This window comes from Mesitornis unicolor, unplaced genomic scaffold (genome assembly GCF_000695765.1).
Source record: "Mesitornis unicolor isolate BGI_N332 unplaced genomic scaffold, ASM69576v1 scaffold9085, whole genome shotgun sequence".
Lineage (NCBI taxonomy): Eukaryota > Metazoa > Chordata > Aves > Mesitornithiformes > Mesitornithidae > Mesitornis > Mesitornis unicolor.
Genome location: NW_010183432.1, coordinates 9,032 through 24,957, shown reverse-complemented (window position 1 = coordinate 24,957; position 15,926 = coordinate 9,032). Strand labels below are relative to the sequence as shown.

At 39.2% G+C, this 15,926-nt stretch overlaps 1 protein-coding gene across 1 annotated transcript in view; it reads right to left on the bottom strand.

Moving 5' to 3' along the window:
• HERC2 (HECT and RLD domain containing E3 ubiquitin protein ligase 2) overlaps positions 1-15,926 on the bottom strand; it is a gene marked incomplete at its 3' end in the record, with an annotated part of 103,068 nt that overhangs the window by 78,453 nt on the left and 8,689 nt on the right. The window contains exons 2-3 of the mRNA XM_010184126.1: positions 15,190-15,304; positions 5,604-5,741 (exon numbers count right to left, since the gene is read on the bottom strand). Coding sequence (XP_010182428.1) covers positions 5,604-5,741; positions 15,190-15,304 — 253 coding nt within the window. The remainder of the gene's footprint in view (positions 1-5,603; positions 5,742-15,189; positions 15,305-15,926) is intronic.

The following is a 15,926-nucleotide window of genomic DNA, read 5'->3' as shown; positions in this document are numbered from 1 at the left end:
AGGAGAAATAACAGAGTTGCAGGCACATTCAGAATGCATCTTATTATGTGGCTGTGAGCTTAATTTTCAGAGTTGTACACTTGAGCAAAACTTCTTTAAATTGATGCTCACTCACACACAGAATAAAATAGGAAGAACTGAGCCATGTGTGTGTTTGCGTGTGTAAAAATATACACGCACACACATACACCCCCCATACCCCTTAAGAGCATAAACAGGAACCAAACAGATACTTGGAACTCAACAACAGTTTCCAGGTCAGTAAGAGGATAAGTGGAGAAGAAGGAAGTGAGTTAAAGTGTTCCAAGTGGTAAGAAAGTACAAGAGAAAACAGGGATGAAGGAGTACTGAGAAACATAAAACAAAGGAGGTCAAATGTCATCCTTTGCTGAACCACTCCTTTATCAGCATTTCTAAACCTAAACTTAAAATTATTGATCAAGAAATGTTATTAAAGTAGAAAACATTACTATAAAAGAGGTTAAAACCAGGTTTTTCAATGCCATGACTGCTTTTAATTACTTCTGTATAGAGTACAAATTTAGATTTAATCATGTAACTAATAGCCCTTACAGGATTAAAGTTCTGCACGCCTCCTTCTCTCACACAAAGCAAACACAGAAAGATTCAACTGCTGCTAGCAGTGATGTGCATCTCAACAACATCCCACTGAATTCACATGGGTAATTTTAACCTGCCCCCCTAGGTATTGCCACTACTGCATGTCTTAGTGCAATCAGCTATGCTAACTACATCAGAAAAGCAAGATGCGGCACTGTCTGTACACAAGCCCTCACTCATACATGAGGAAGCGCTAAGTCATGACATTGATTTGCCAGCATAACAGCTTAATTCACTGCTAATATAAACCAGATCTCACTTCACAGGAAAACCATATTCTCACTTCAACTGTGCACTGCTTATTCTTTTAAGGATGTTTGCACTAAGTTATTTCCTCATTTCCTTTTTTCCTTCAGGAAAACAGAACAGTAGCTTTCCTACTGAAACTTCCAAGTACAAAGTAGCATTTTCCAGTCAGAGAGCAATTAAGGTGAATTTATAGTAACCTTTTTGGTAAGTACGTAATATTTGGTATTTTAAACACATGAAATGTGTGTATAACAGAGTATAGTGAATTTGAATCAATCTATTTAACAGTTTTTAAAGTGAAGTTCATACACACATTGTTGTTGCATCAGTTAAGCTGCTTCTATTTTTTTTTCCCAAGAAATAAAAGTTACCTCAAGTGGTATTAAATGACTACTCAACTCTACACACAGGTAAAGTGAGCTGGCTCTACAATTTTAAGCTTTGAGAAGATTTAGCCAGTGCCTTTTCCCTAAGGCCAAAAAGAAACCACCCAAAAACCAAATACAACAACAACCACTCCCCACATCACAACAACAAAAGAAACAGGGTTTATCTTAAGGGAAAACAGCACTTTTGGATAGAAATCAAAAATACTCGCATCTCTCAGATTTTGTATCTAAAAAGACATGGTATATTGAAGACATTTATAAACAAGCAATACTGATGTCTATTAAATTTTAAGGGTTAGAGTCCTTAACACCAATCAGACACATACAGAACACACCAAGGAATACGAATGCATAGCTGGTATACACTTAGACCTTACAACAACAAGCAAGTCCCACAGAAATCTGTGTAAACTGCTTTGGTGTTCCATACAGCATAAACTGTGTGGAAATGGAGATATTTAGGTCGCTAAAGAAGTATTTATGACCTAAATATTTAGGTAATTAAGTCTGTTGGTACTACAATAGTAAAGATGGCAACCAACTGCAAAAATATGCAGGCAATTAAGTAGGTGAGCAATAAAACAGTAGATGTACACTGACTAGCAAGGGGAAACAAATTCCCAGGTTTCCCTGCTAAAGGGTCTCCAAATGAGATCCAAGAAGAAATTGGTCCACTGTACAACAGCAGCTTGGAAAACAGGGTACCAAGACAGAAAGAACAAAAACCAAAGATCATTATGCCACTTCATGAAACCCATGAGGTACTCAGAGTTGAAGTAATATGTATCAGTTCCCAACCCACCTTCCCTGGGATAAAAATACAGAGGGGGGAAAAAAAAAAGGAGGGAAAAGCTAAGTGTTTGGAATAGCTTCTGTATGCAAAAAAAGTTGCATGAAATGAGATCTCCAGTAATTATTCTGGAGGTAATAATCACAGAATTCTTAAAACACAAAAACCCCACCCCACCAGAGTTGCAGAAGACAGGTAAGGAGCAAATGTTCACTGTCTTTTCCAGTATAAGAACAACATGGCATCAGGCGAAACCAACAGATGCCAAAATCAAGTCAAGGAGTAGAAGGAGATAATATTCATGTGATAAACAGTTGAATTACAAAGCTCCTTGCTACCTATAGCTGTGGATGCTAAAAGTTCAGAATGTTCAAAAGGGACTAGACAAATTAATGAAAATAAATAACATAAAAAATATTAAAGCCTGTTAAGTTACGCCATGCACCCATATGCTCCAAGAAAATAGTGGGGGGGAAAGAATCCAAACACATTCCCATTCCCCCAAACCACCAGCTCTAGCTCAAAGTCTATAGGCTACCGATAATGTATCATTAAACATCGGACCTACTTATTCACTTGGCTACTGCTATTTACACTATTGCAGTCAGGACACTGGACTAGGCTGTCCTTTGGTTTGACTCAATGTAGCCAACCTTAAGCATATCATGACTAAGAAAAAGAAGCCCAAGAAAATGAAAAAGTGTTCTATCTTCTGTGGGTTTTGAACAAACACTTCAAAGAGTTTTCTCTTTCTCTCCTCATACCCAGGGCTGAACAACTGGATTTCTGTCTCAATCATGTAAGACACTAAACACCAAATATTTCCAGAAAAGAAAACTGATTAAAGTAACAAAACAAGATTTCTGGGAAGAATCAGAAGAACTGGTTAATGAAAACACAGCCTGGTAGGAACAGGATAGGGGAAGATGTTTTAAAGAAGCACACGTGTCAAAAATGAGGCCTGAATAGTTCAACACTGACATCAGTTAAGATCTGATTATGAACAGGATGAATGCTAAGATGTAAGAGAGAAGGAAAAACACTTTAAAGTCAAAATAATAAATACATGGGTAAGTAATTATATCTTACGCGTTTTTACAGTACTTGCCATAAGGTGAGCATTCAAAAAAAATGCTATGACCTCTTTGGTCTGCTCTGGCAGAGTTGTGATCTCAGCAGAAATTACGACTAAGGAAAGCATTTCACCTCTCTACTTGTTGATGACAAAACAAGTGGGGGGCCAGGGGTGGGGGAAATGGAGGGACAAAAAGTACTGCTTCTCAACACGTTTTATGAAGAGGGTTTTTTGTGTGCTCTCAAAAATCTCTCAGCCCTTATCAGGGAGGGATGTCACAAGGCCCACTGACCTGGATTAGCCTGTTGAAGTTCAATAACATGATCCGCCACACTTCTTGGCAACTTAAGATTGTATTACAGTGCTTCTAAAACACAGATATACACTGTCTAACGTCCAGATACTATTTTCATAATGTAAGACTGTAAATCACTAAACTCAGTAGAAATAGCTCAGGGTATTGGCCTGAAACACAGAATATAAATGGAAACACAGACTATAAATGCCTCTTCAGTTCTTTCTGTAAAATAACTCCAAACTCACATCTCCAAATTATACCTGGCTTGTAAAGGAATATAAAACATAAATTAAAACCTAGCAAGCCTCCAATTCTTACTAAATTAGTAACAATATATTTACAAAACAATTCTCCTTTTCAAAAGTTCCTTCATGCTTTTGACAGGCAAGTGTTATAAGGTTCATTATATTTTTATGGAAGACAGAAGAAAAGTTTAAAACAGTTTTTCTCCTTTTATGTATCACTTAACACAAACTGTAACAATTGAACTGATTCTCTGTTTTTGTAATTTTTTTTTTAAAAAATTAATTACCAAGCCATGAAAACTAGGATGGTTCAAAAGGCAGCTGTTAGCTGTATTTCTGACAAATACAAAACAAAAAGGTGTCTCCAATCACGAATAAAAGCCACCTATAACATTCCTATAAATAAACTGAAAGCATGTTTGCAGTATTGTTTAAGGATTTGTACGTCACAGATAGATGATGCAAACTTTAAGCACAAATGGTAACATAAACCAAGGAACACAAATATATTAGATAAGGTCTTCAGAAGTTATTTCTAGAGTAAGTATCTATGTACGCGTCAATAAACCATACTATATATAAGCACTAAAAGTAAATACAAGAGAGTAGGTTATTTATTTCTGAAAACTCTAAACACAGATACATTTCTTTTTTTCTACAAAACTGCTCTTTCAATCTTTAAGAAATAATTGGAGGGCAAGCTTAAAGGCCAGGTCTTGTTGCAAATATCTTTGTCAGTTGGGAGAAATTTGGTAAGATACTTGGCATTTAGATTACCATTTGTTAAACAGTTTTAATTCCCTCTTCAGCAACAAACACTAAACAAAAATGTAAAACAAAATTAACATGACCTTCAGCTTACATCTCTTCAACACATGCAATTGTCACTCCCCCTTCCACTGTAGTGGCAATTCTTTTCATTTCTTCTACACTGCAAAATTCTGTCCCGCTACTGGAGTGACAGCAAGTCCATCTGTCCTCCTGTCCTTAGGAAAGGGAACAAGCTGGCTGGCACAGAGCAGAGGACAGCAGCCTGGCAGCTGACCGCTGGCTCAACAGAACCAAACAGCTTCCCTAGCAAACAGGGCCGCACAGGTGCAGATTCTGGTGTGGAGGAGACAATACTTTTCCCAGGGATCTTCAAGTGCTTCTGGGTGAGGGGAAAGGAAAAGAGGCACAAGAGACATCTCCACAGTACACACCAACATCTGAATCATGCAATATCATGCACCAGAACTGTACAACAAAACACTGAAGTGAAGCTTCCTCTGATGTGCTGTTTTTAAACGTGGACAATTTTAGACAATTAATTGCTGCTCTGCAGTAATAAGCAGTCATGAACTTCAACTGGCTTCAATATCAAAATGAGTATTTTATAAAGCCATACATGAAGATGTGAACACACAAACCATTTTTCCACTGCCATCATAGGTGAGATTACTGTCAGCAAAGGTCAGGACAGAGAGTTAATTAAACTATTTCAACCTTCCTCCCATGATTCACTCAAACTGACCCACTAGACCATGAAATCAAAAAAAGAAAAAAAATCACCTATTAAACCTTTATTGCCTGCAGAAGATTCAAGCTTCAGAAACTAAGCAATTTCTTTTCAGTGTCTGCAACTGAAAAGAAATATTCTAAGACATCGTAACATTTCACTGCATAACTGCATTTGTTCCAAGTCAGTTTATCATTCCTTCAAGAAGCACGAAAGGTGAAAATTGACTCTTGAAGTCATGACTCTAATTAAATCTGAAAGTAATTATAGTAAATGTTTAACTTGAATCACAGTTCACCACTTAACCATCTTATTCCACTAACCTGACAGATGCATCTGTTAGTAAGTACATTTGACACTCTTCCTGATGCTACAAAAGTAGTCATCAATACAGAATACGTAATGCTTAAGTGAGAATGACCAAAACAGCTGTAATACCTGGTTGTTTGCCCCACACCCAACTCTCAACAATCGATTTGGCCCTGTAAGTGGGTGGCGGAGTTTCTTCTTCATCTTTCTTTTCTTTGTCGTTTTGTTCTTCTTTCTTTGATGCAGTTTGGCATTCAGTGCTATCATCTAAAGAAAAATAAAGGAGGGAAAAAAAGACCAGTTAAGCTATTTTCCCCTTTACTTCAGTTCTAGATTAGAAATGTAAAGGTGAAACGTCCAGCCCACAAGTTTACAGCAATACTGTCAATCATTAGGAGTACAGGGGGTGGGGGGAAGTAGTATTTTACCACATTAACTGTCACAGGTGTTAGATGTCATGTTACATTTCATATGACAGTGACCTTAGAATCCAGAAATCACTGTTGTAACCTCCTAGGGATGATGAACGTTTAATATCAATACCATCACATAAGACTTGCAAAGGATTTGTAACACGCAGTATCATGAAAGACGCACTTTGAAGTCAGATTTTGCTCCCAACTATCCACATTTGTGTAGTATTTCCTTGTTTTCACAGGAGAGAGAAAAAAATATAGCATTTGCCTTAATTTCAAAATCAAGGAGAGCTATATATTGGCATTTACAGTTTTATGCTACAGTATTTCAACATCTGTAATGTATCTAGCAACTTCGTAATTGCCAGCAAGTAGTGAAAATAATACCATCACTTTCTGCCCAAGCAACAAAACAGCACTTAAAATCCTTTTGAGATTACTTTCATAAAGACAGAACACAGACATTAGTCACTTCTCTCTGTAATCAAGAGCTGCATGAAAGTCCTAATTTTCTAACAGTCGAAATAGACAGATGGAAGTCTCTCCTTATTCACACTGGGGATATGGATTTCCATATCCATAGCTCCAGTCAGCTAAATGCACGAGATTGCCTTGCAATTAAGGGCCACTTTGACAACTGCTTTCCTCATCCTGACCTTTCTTTCTAAAAATATCCCCCAATGTTTCTCAAGTCCAGCATTTGCAACTTACTCATGAAGAGTTTAGTTCCAGTCATTTTCACCAGGCCCTTAAAAATGACTGCTCCTCCTTTCCTATCTGCCAACATCATCTACAAAGTCTCCCCCCTCAAGTGTCACAGCCACAAGAAGCCAGACAAGCACTAGAATTTTGTCTTCTTTCCTATCTCACCCTCCACACCCCAAACATATATATTTGTACCAGTGTATTTCAGAAGACAGTAATAAGCAGGAGGTTTACAGCTGCAGCCAGACACAGCACATCTGATAGCAGCCTGCCTCAGAATCACCACAACATACTTGGAGATCAAAGACTCTCGTCACCTCAGAAGTACAAAATGCACCTATCACAGTGTACAAAAAATATTCAACTACTCTTTCCATCTGGCCTGAAAAAAAAGTGAATGCCTAATCCGGTTTTAACTGGATCTGTGATTGCCTCTGCTAAAAATTTGTTAGGCTGCAGACAACAGCACTTCTCAGAATAAATCTTTTTATGGCACCTTAATTATACAAGTTTTAAGTTAAAGCCAAGCTCTAACACACACTAGTGCTCAGGAGGTGGCAGATGAAGACTGAAGAAGAACAGGAAAAAGAAAGTAGACATAACTGCAGTACACGTGCTGCAGCTGAGATTGTGGGCTAAGGAAGGGACATCAAAGGTCACTTGAGAACAGGAAAAAGCAGTTTGGATATCCCACTTGTAAGTGGAAATCACAAGAGTATAACTGTTTCTCTCAAACACCAAGGAATAGCCAATAGCACAGCAGTTATCAGCATGAGAATGCATGTCCAAAATGCAACTGATTCTAGCTGTTTCTGTTCCAAGGCACAAGCAAATAATATTAAAGACACAGATTCCATTACAGAGTTGAACCAGTGACTCAGGACCCTGTTCAGCCCCAGTAGTTCAGAACATTCCCACAGTAACACCACAAACTCACTGTTTCTCCACTCACCCACGCATCTAGAGCCACACTCCGCAGGGTCTGGGAGTTGAGTTAGTGGGTAGAAGGGTGCTGTGCCAAGACATTACGTTTCACAGGCAGCTGCAAGAGAACTTGCTACGCTTTTTAACAGATCCTTGGCAAAGGATGACAACTAAGGGCTGTGAACCGCATCAGTTTGCCCAACTCCCCACTGCAAATAGAGAAGGTCCCAATCCAGGCTGGAACTGAAGCTTTGTATTGTATAAAAACCAACCTTGACACACAAATGCCCAAGGATGACTTTTTTTCCTCCCATTGTCTGTACAAACAGAAAAGAGAAGCAGTGAGAGAAGTGGGAAGGAGCTCAGCTAAAAAGCACATTAAAAACCCATGTCAAACTGTTCCACAAAGACTTTTCATTATACTTGTAAAAAACCACTTGCACCATAAGGGACAAAGTTGGTATCAGTCTAGATTGAAAGCAGTAATACAGACAATATAACTGTGGCAGCTCAGTTATGCTTAAAGAAAGGACTTTTTTAAAAGGGAACCCCAAAGATTATTCAGAAAGCAGGGCAAGGAAGAAAGAATGTTGAGTGAAGCCAGCACAGGCCAAAACAACAAAGCAGTTTTCAAAACAATGCATGCAAAAACATGCTGCAGAGTTACAACCCATTCTAACTTCACTTTCCTCAGACTAAAGCACGAGCGTTGTGGTGGGGGAAGACAACTGTGTGACATTTCCCTGAAATAACTTTCACTTCACTGTTTTGGTTTAGAACCTTAAGACTCCAAGCTGAGGTAGGTATGCTGAGCCAGTCAAAACCAAGCAACCAAAGTAACCATCCTCAATCAGAGAATAGTAGTTGGAAGGGACCTTGAAAGATCATCCAGTCCAACCTCCCTGCCAGAGCAGGATCACCTAGACTAGGTCACACAGGAACGCGTCCAGGTGGGTTTTGAATGTCTCCAGAGAAGGAAGCTCCACAACCTCTCTGGGCAGCCTGGTCCAGTGCTCTGTTACCCTCACAGTGAAAACGTTTTTCCTCATGTTCAGATTGAACCTCCTATGCTCCAGCTTGCACCCATTGCCCCTTGTCCTATCATTGGCTATCACAGAGAAGAGCCTGGCTCCTTCTTTCTGACACTCACCCTTTACAAATTTATAAACATGAATGAGGTCACCCCTCAGTCTCCTCTTCTCAAAGCTAAAGAGACCCAGCTCCCTCAACCGCACCTCAGAAGGGAGAAGCTCCACTCCCTCAATCATCTTTGTGGCTCCGCACTGGACTCTTTCAAGCAATTCCCTGTCCTTCTTGAACTGAGAGGCCCAAAACTGAACACAATATTCCAAATACAGCCTCACCAGGGCAGAGTAGAGGGGAAGAAGAACCTCTCTCTTCCTACTAACCATACCCCTTGTGATACACCCCAGGATGCCATTGGCCTTCTTGGTCGCAAGGTCACTTTGCTGGCTCATGGTCATCCTGCTGTCCACCAACACCTTCCAGGTCCTTTTCTGCCTGGCAGCTCCACTCACTCGTCCCCAAGTCTGTAGCACTGCATGGCGTTATTGTGCCCCAAGTGCAGGACCCTGCACCTGGCCTTGTTGAAGCTCATACAGTTGGCCTCAGCCCCTTGATTCAGCCTATCCAGGGCCCTCTGCAGAACCTTCCTACCCTCAGGCAGATCAACACTCCCTCCCAACTTAGTGTCATCTGCAAACTTGCTGAGGGAGCACTCAATCCCCTCATCCAGATCATTGATAAAGATGTTAAAGAGGACTGGCCTCAAAACCAAGCCCTGGGGAACACCGGTTGTGACTGGTCGCCAACTGGATTTAGCTCCATTCACCAGAATTCCAATGAGAAGTTAGGTGCCAAGCAGAAGCACAGTAGCTCACCATGTGTGCCCTACCTTGCAAAGCAATAGCCTAAGCCAGTATAAAAGGATAAAAAGGAAGCAGCTAAAGGTGGAACTTACATTTCGTATTCAATGAAGAAAATAACAGACACTGCATTAGTCGCCTGTGGCACCTGTTACAGTATCATCTTGTGCTGCTCCTAAATGCCAATGAACTGATATAGTTAGGAATCCCTCAGTAGAAAGAAAAAGCCTGCAACAGTTTCCCAACAGATGTTGCAATTCACAAGGCAAAAAGTTACACACTGTGCTTTAGGCAAGGGTTGTATTTTATAACCATTCTAAAATAGTACTTGATAGTCCCAGACCCAGGAAATATTTCATCTGCAATAATTAGTTTTCTGTCAAAGAGTTTTTTGTTCTGTATAAATATAAATATTTATACACACACACACACACATACTTCAACTGATTGTAACATGTGAAGGAAGGATGCATGCCTAACTAACCATTTGCAAACCATGTTCATACAGTTTCTTTTAGATGTAAAAGTCCAGATGACAGAAGATTCTGGTCTCCCGACTGACCTCAAAAATAAGGTTTCTTCCCTGGTATACTATTTTTTAAAATGTATTCTTTAAATGTTCTATTGAATATGCAATAAAGCATTTAAACTTACGAAGACAAACTTTCCAACAGGGTGACTACAGACTACCATGTCCTGCAAAGACAGTACAATAACCCACAGCTGTGTACCAAATGCTTCACCCACTGGGTACAGCCAGTATAGCTGGGCTGGCAGAAGCCAAAAAAGGGGAGAGAAAAAAAAATGCACTTTTCCCTTGTAACAAGCTTTTTTGCAACAAGAAGCAGGCTCAAAGCAGGAGCCAGCCTCCACGCCCGCTCGCTACTACAGTTTGATCCGCGTGTGGTCTGGACAGTAGCACCCATAACCAATTCCCACACACTGTTATTCTCATCATAAAGATTTGGTTTCTGCCAGCCTCTCTGGAACCGCTTGTGGCATTTGGCCTTCATTATCTATTTGCAGGTGCAACACTCAATGAGGTTTGTGGAGTCAATGGCACTAGGCTGACAAAGGTCCGACTTTCAGGAAAGAGGGAACAAAAGAGAAGAGGAAGTCCAGAGTGTTTACCAAAGGCAGGACAGACATGTGAAGCTGATGATTATCTATTTTTGCCCTGGAACTTAAAACCCACAAAAAACAGAGACCAGCATAGTGTACAGTTGACTCATATGTCTTAAAAACTTACAGTAATAGTTCTCTAACTTACAAAATTAGTAAGAATAACGTTATTTAATACTTTTTATTATTTTCAGTACACAGCTTCTAGTATAAAAGATATTCATCTGATCCAAATTTCCTAAGGGCAGCCTGATTATCTTTTAAGCACATGCCATGCTGCAAGTGCACCTGTATATGGACATCACTACTGTCACAGCTGTGTCCTCAGATGATACTTGGAAACAAGCAAACACATTCTGCTGAACACATTTACCAAACATGTTTTTCTGCAAGTGCTGTGAATAAAAACAAAGAGGGTATTCCTAACCAAATGCTCTTGCTAGCAGGGAAAAAAAAAACCAAAAAACAAAAAAAACAAAAACCAAAAACACTCTGCCTGAATATACTTCCTGAAGAGAAAAGGAATGCTTTTTGCTATCAATACCATGTTCTTTCAGTTTACTGCTACTGCTGATATCCCCCGAAAGAATGAAGCCCTTCTTCTGAGCACCCAGTCAGCATCAACATAGCTACAGCACTAGTGAAGAAAGGGTTACAATGGATGAGCATAAATCAAAACTTCTTAAAACAGCCTGAATAAAAAGGGCTACTTAAAGCAACCTCTCTTCTTTATCTCCAAAGTAGTCAATGTAGCAGCAGAATCTGAATAAATATATTGCTTTTCATATAAAAGCACTGGGTCTCATATAAATCTCATCACTGATATGTACTTTAGCTTCGCCTCTTGAACCACATTTGTAGATCATTTATGCAAAAAAAAAAAGTAACTACCAACTAAACAGACTGAAACGCTCTAGATTTTAACTTCATAAAACTCAATTTGAGCTGCGAGTTCAGAGGTGCAAACCGACTACCAATTTTTCTGGTTCCAAGACTCACTACTGCCTAACGGAATCAAATATACAACCTGATCAACATTGACCAAAAAAAAACTTGAATAGGCTTTTTCTTCTCAAACCTCAAGTTTAGTAAGCTGGGTGGTTATATTTTACCAACCTTGGAGGCCACCACAATGGCATTTACGAAGGCTAACTTCACTGAAAGAGAATTCATACATTAATTCTTAAGAGTTAAGAGAAAGTTACATTCAAACTTCTAAACTACTTCAGCTTTTCAAGAAATAGGTGTTTTAGCAGTTCCTATGCAGAAGATAGGCACTCGAGTTGTGACAAGGAACAGATGCAACCTGTAGTATAACACTTACATTTCACACCTCCAGAGGATTCAAAATGGCTGAATACTTGTGCAATTTAGGTCTAATTCATTATTTAAATTTTTAAGAAAATCACAATGTGTCAGAAAACTGGTGTAGTATGTGGAGCCACTGCTACTTTTAAGGATAGCATCTTAGAATTATAGCATGAATTGGGTTGGAAGGGATCTTTAAAGATCATCCAGTCCAAACCCCCTGCAGTGAGCAGGGACAATGTTACCAGATCAGGCTGCTCAGAGTCCCATCAAGCCTGACCTTGAATATCTCCAGTGCACATGCCACATGGCCTCTGTGAGGACAGGCCATGGCTGCCCTATGTTGGACTCAACAGTCTCAACAAACCCACACCAGGGCACAGCTGAGCCCATCAGCCAAAATGGTGGCACCTCAGGCATTAGGTGTAAGAAAGGGCAAAAATTACAGAAAGCGGGGGTCGAGGAGGAAGTGAGGAACAACCTATTAACACCAAGGTCAAAGAATATGGCAGAGGAAGTGCTCCATGTGCCAGAGCAGATACTCCCATGCAACACACAGAAGAGACTGTGGTGAAGCAGGTATTTCCCTGAGGTGGGAGGAGAGAACCACAGTGGGGCAGGTGCTCTGCAGCCCATGGGAAGGACCACGCTGGAACAGTTCATGAAGGATTGCAGCCTGTGGGAGGGATACGATGCTGGATCTGGGGTGCTAAAAAGGAGGAGTAGCAGAGATGAACTGTTCTGGACTGACTGCAACACCCATTCCCCATCCCTTGTGCTGCTGTGGGGAACAGCTACAGAAGTCAAGAACGAGGGAGTAAAGTTGAGCCTGGGAAGGAAGGGCAATGGGAAGGTGTTGTTTTAATTTTCATCTTTATTACTCACTATCCAACTTTAGTTTAATTGGAATAAATTAAATTAATTTTCCCCAAGTCCAGTCTGTTTTGCCCACAGCGGTAATTGGTAAGTGATTGCCCTGGCTCATGAGATTTTCCATTTTATTTTCTCCCTCTGTCTCGTTGAAGGGGGGGAATAAGCAAGCAGCTGGGTGGGCAGCTGGCTAAAGGTCAACCCACCACAACACAGAACTGGAAACAAGTAGCAGTCTTTGTTTTAAGGACTAGAATTATACTCCTGTTTCAAAGCTAGAAAACACTTTTGTTTTCTTAAAAATAAAGTTAGAAAAAAAAAATCACACACATGGAATAAGAAAGTTATTGAAAGCTTCATCACAGCTTGGATCACTGACATAGTAAGGTAAAATAAATGCCTTATTTCTACAGTAAACTGCAAGAATTTCTGTATTTTTAAGTAACAGTATCCTACAGCCTTGAACATTTTATACCTTTTTGATCCTTCCAAGTCATGTGTACAATAGGTACACTCAACATTAAAAAAGAAACAAAAACCTTCCTATCATTATTCAGAATAGGTGACCCAAGCGTGAAAGAACATGAGAAGTCATAGACGACTGACTTGCTCAACACTTCTGGTGTGGTTTTTGTTGGGGTTTTGTCGGTTGGTTGGTTGTTTTTGTTTCGTTTTTTACTTTATACTGCTGTCCACACTTTGGATCAGAACTGACAGTTTTCTAGTCGATACTGCAATGATTCCCCTGAAAAGAAAAAACAATTACACTATGAGATCTGTATATTATCTATCTCAGAATCACTGAAAGCAGTAGAGCACCATAACTAACAAAAATCCCAACTCTCCATATGGTTAATTAGCTATAAAGATATAGGAAGAACAGTTTTCTGTCAAAGACCAGCACAGGTATAATTCTAAAAACAATGTGTAAGTATCTGACACAAAGAGGAAATTGCATCAATTTCATTTGTAAAGCTGGTATTTACTTTACTATATCGTCTTTATTATTACAGATGTTTGGTATTTTTTTGCTACATGACAGCAGAGTATGTTGAAATGTTATACCATGATGGTCACAACACCTCGGTCCTGAACAGACAGGGAATGGGCAAGAGTTTCGCATAGCTCATTTAGATGCGTACCTCATCCTCCACTGCATAGAGTTTATGATGTCTTTTAGTAATATAAATGAAACTAGCCATTCCTATGAAAAAAAATATTGCACTACCTCCACTCATTTCATGAGCAGCTGCTGTAGCCCTTCTGGTAAGATCAGTTGTATTTTCATCCAGTGTCAACAATAATATTCAACAGGGTTAGCACCAGGAGAAGGACAAAAAAAAGTTATCTAGCTCGAAACAGGAGTATAATTCCAGTCCTTACTGCAGCACACAGCCACCCACAACCTAAGAAGGTTATGTTCTTGAAAGCAAATTATATGTTATTTTTATCCTCTCATAAACTAATTATTTTAGCTTCTTTCCTGTAGAAATAACTTCCTCCAGTCAAAAATACTGGGTTTTGCCCCTTATACTCCCCCTTTTTTATAGAAGGCAAATCATAAGCACAAAAAATTTCTCTCCTGAATGAAGTTAAAAATTACTGGTTTGAAATATCACATTGACCCAACAGTACACAGTAGAGGAAGTAACAGAAGCTGAAATAATAGTTCACTGTTCCCAAAAGCAGTATTTCCACTCTCCTCCTAAACAGATACTAATTTATTTGGGGTCACATGAATTACTGACAAAACTTAGCTAACCATTTGGTGAGCCCATTTCAGACAGATTAGGAAACATAAACCTTTTCCTCCATTTAAATTCGTTTGTTTTCTGTTCGGTAAGGAGTCAAAAGAGCACCACAATCGGCAGAAAGAAAAAAGATAAGAGCAGAATCACTCCATTTCGGCAAAACCCACCATGAAACAAAATCCATCTCCACCAACATAATCTCTCTGAAGAGATGCATTACTTTGCCATTTGTATGATTGGCAGTTTTGAACGGCTCTCAAGTACACTAAAAGACATGAGAAAAAAAGGCACTACATTCTCAGATAGTGGGCAGTTTTTTAACTGATCTTTTAGTCACTTTATGAAGACTGCAAACAAAATTAGAAATAGCAGGATCAGTTTTAACCCATTCCTCAGTGAACTTCCTTTAAACAAATGCTTCAGCTGCAAACACACCAAGCATACCAAAGGACACTGCCAAGCCCTCTCATAAGAACATGCCTAGATATAAAGTTTAATTTCAAAAAGCTGGAACAGATTTAAGCCTTCATTTGAAGGCTTAAGACATTACTTTCCTGTACACTTTAAAGAAATTAGTTTCAATTGTACTTAATTCAAAATATGAACACCTGCATATTGCATAGACCGATAACTATAAATCAGAGTTCTGTGACAGTATGAAATCTGTATTCAGTTTTCATCAAGATGAGAAAAAAAAAGTTAACAAATAAAAAAAGAACTTAAAAATCCATACCTTTTCTTGGAGGTAGTTCACCACTTTGTATTAACTCTGTTCCAGGATAGACAATCTCCCCATCTTTTACCATTTCATTCCACAAGCCACATAGTCCATCTCGTGTAAAAGCAAGCTGTTAAAAATAATACATTATATGTAGTTACACACAACAATTTGGTCTCAACTCAACTCAAGCCATTTAAAATACATCGGATTTTATATTTTGTCCCAGAAGAAAAAAAATACATGTATCATTTCACCAGTACATTAATTTTGTGTGTGTATGTGTATGACAGGGATTTAAATGATCTTCAGGATCTCTGGTTCTCTAGCTATGCTATTTTCAGACTAAAAGTTCAAAACAGAAACTTCTAAACACACTCAAATACAGCAAGATGAATTTTCTTTCAGTGAAAAAAATCTCATTAAAAGCAAGGATTCGGTGACCTCAGAACTATCCACACATTCAAGATACATCATGCAATAATTTTGGGGACTTGGGGTGAGGTGTCCTTTTCGCCTTCAGGAAAAGCTATCCAAAGTAAAGACACATCAAAACAGGGGAGTATGAAGAAAGTCATCACAGTCCCTTCTCCAAAGCAGCAACTGAAGAGCTAGGCACTCAACCAGAACACATGACATCAAGGCACAGATTCATAATCCTATTTAACTGGCTCAAACTCATCCTGCTGTGCAAAGCATCTTTCTTAGTCCTCTCTCTTCCTTCCAGCTGCTGCAATGCCTTCTCTCACATG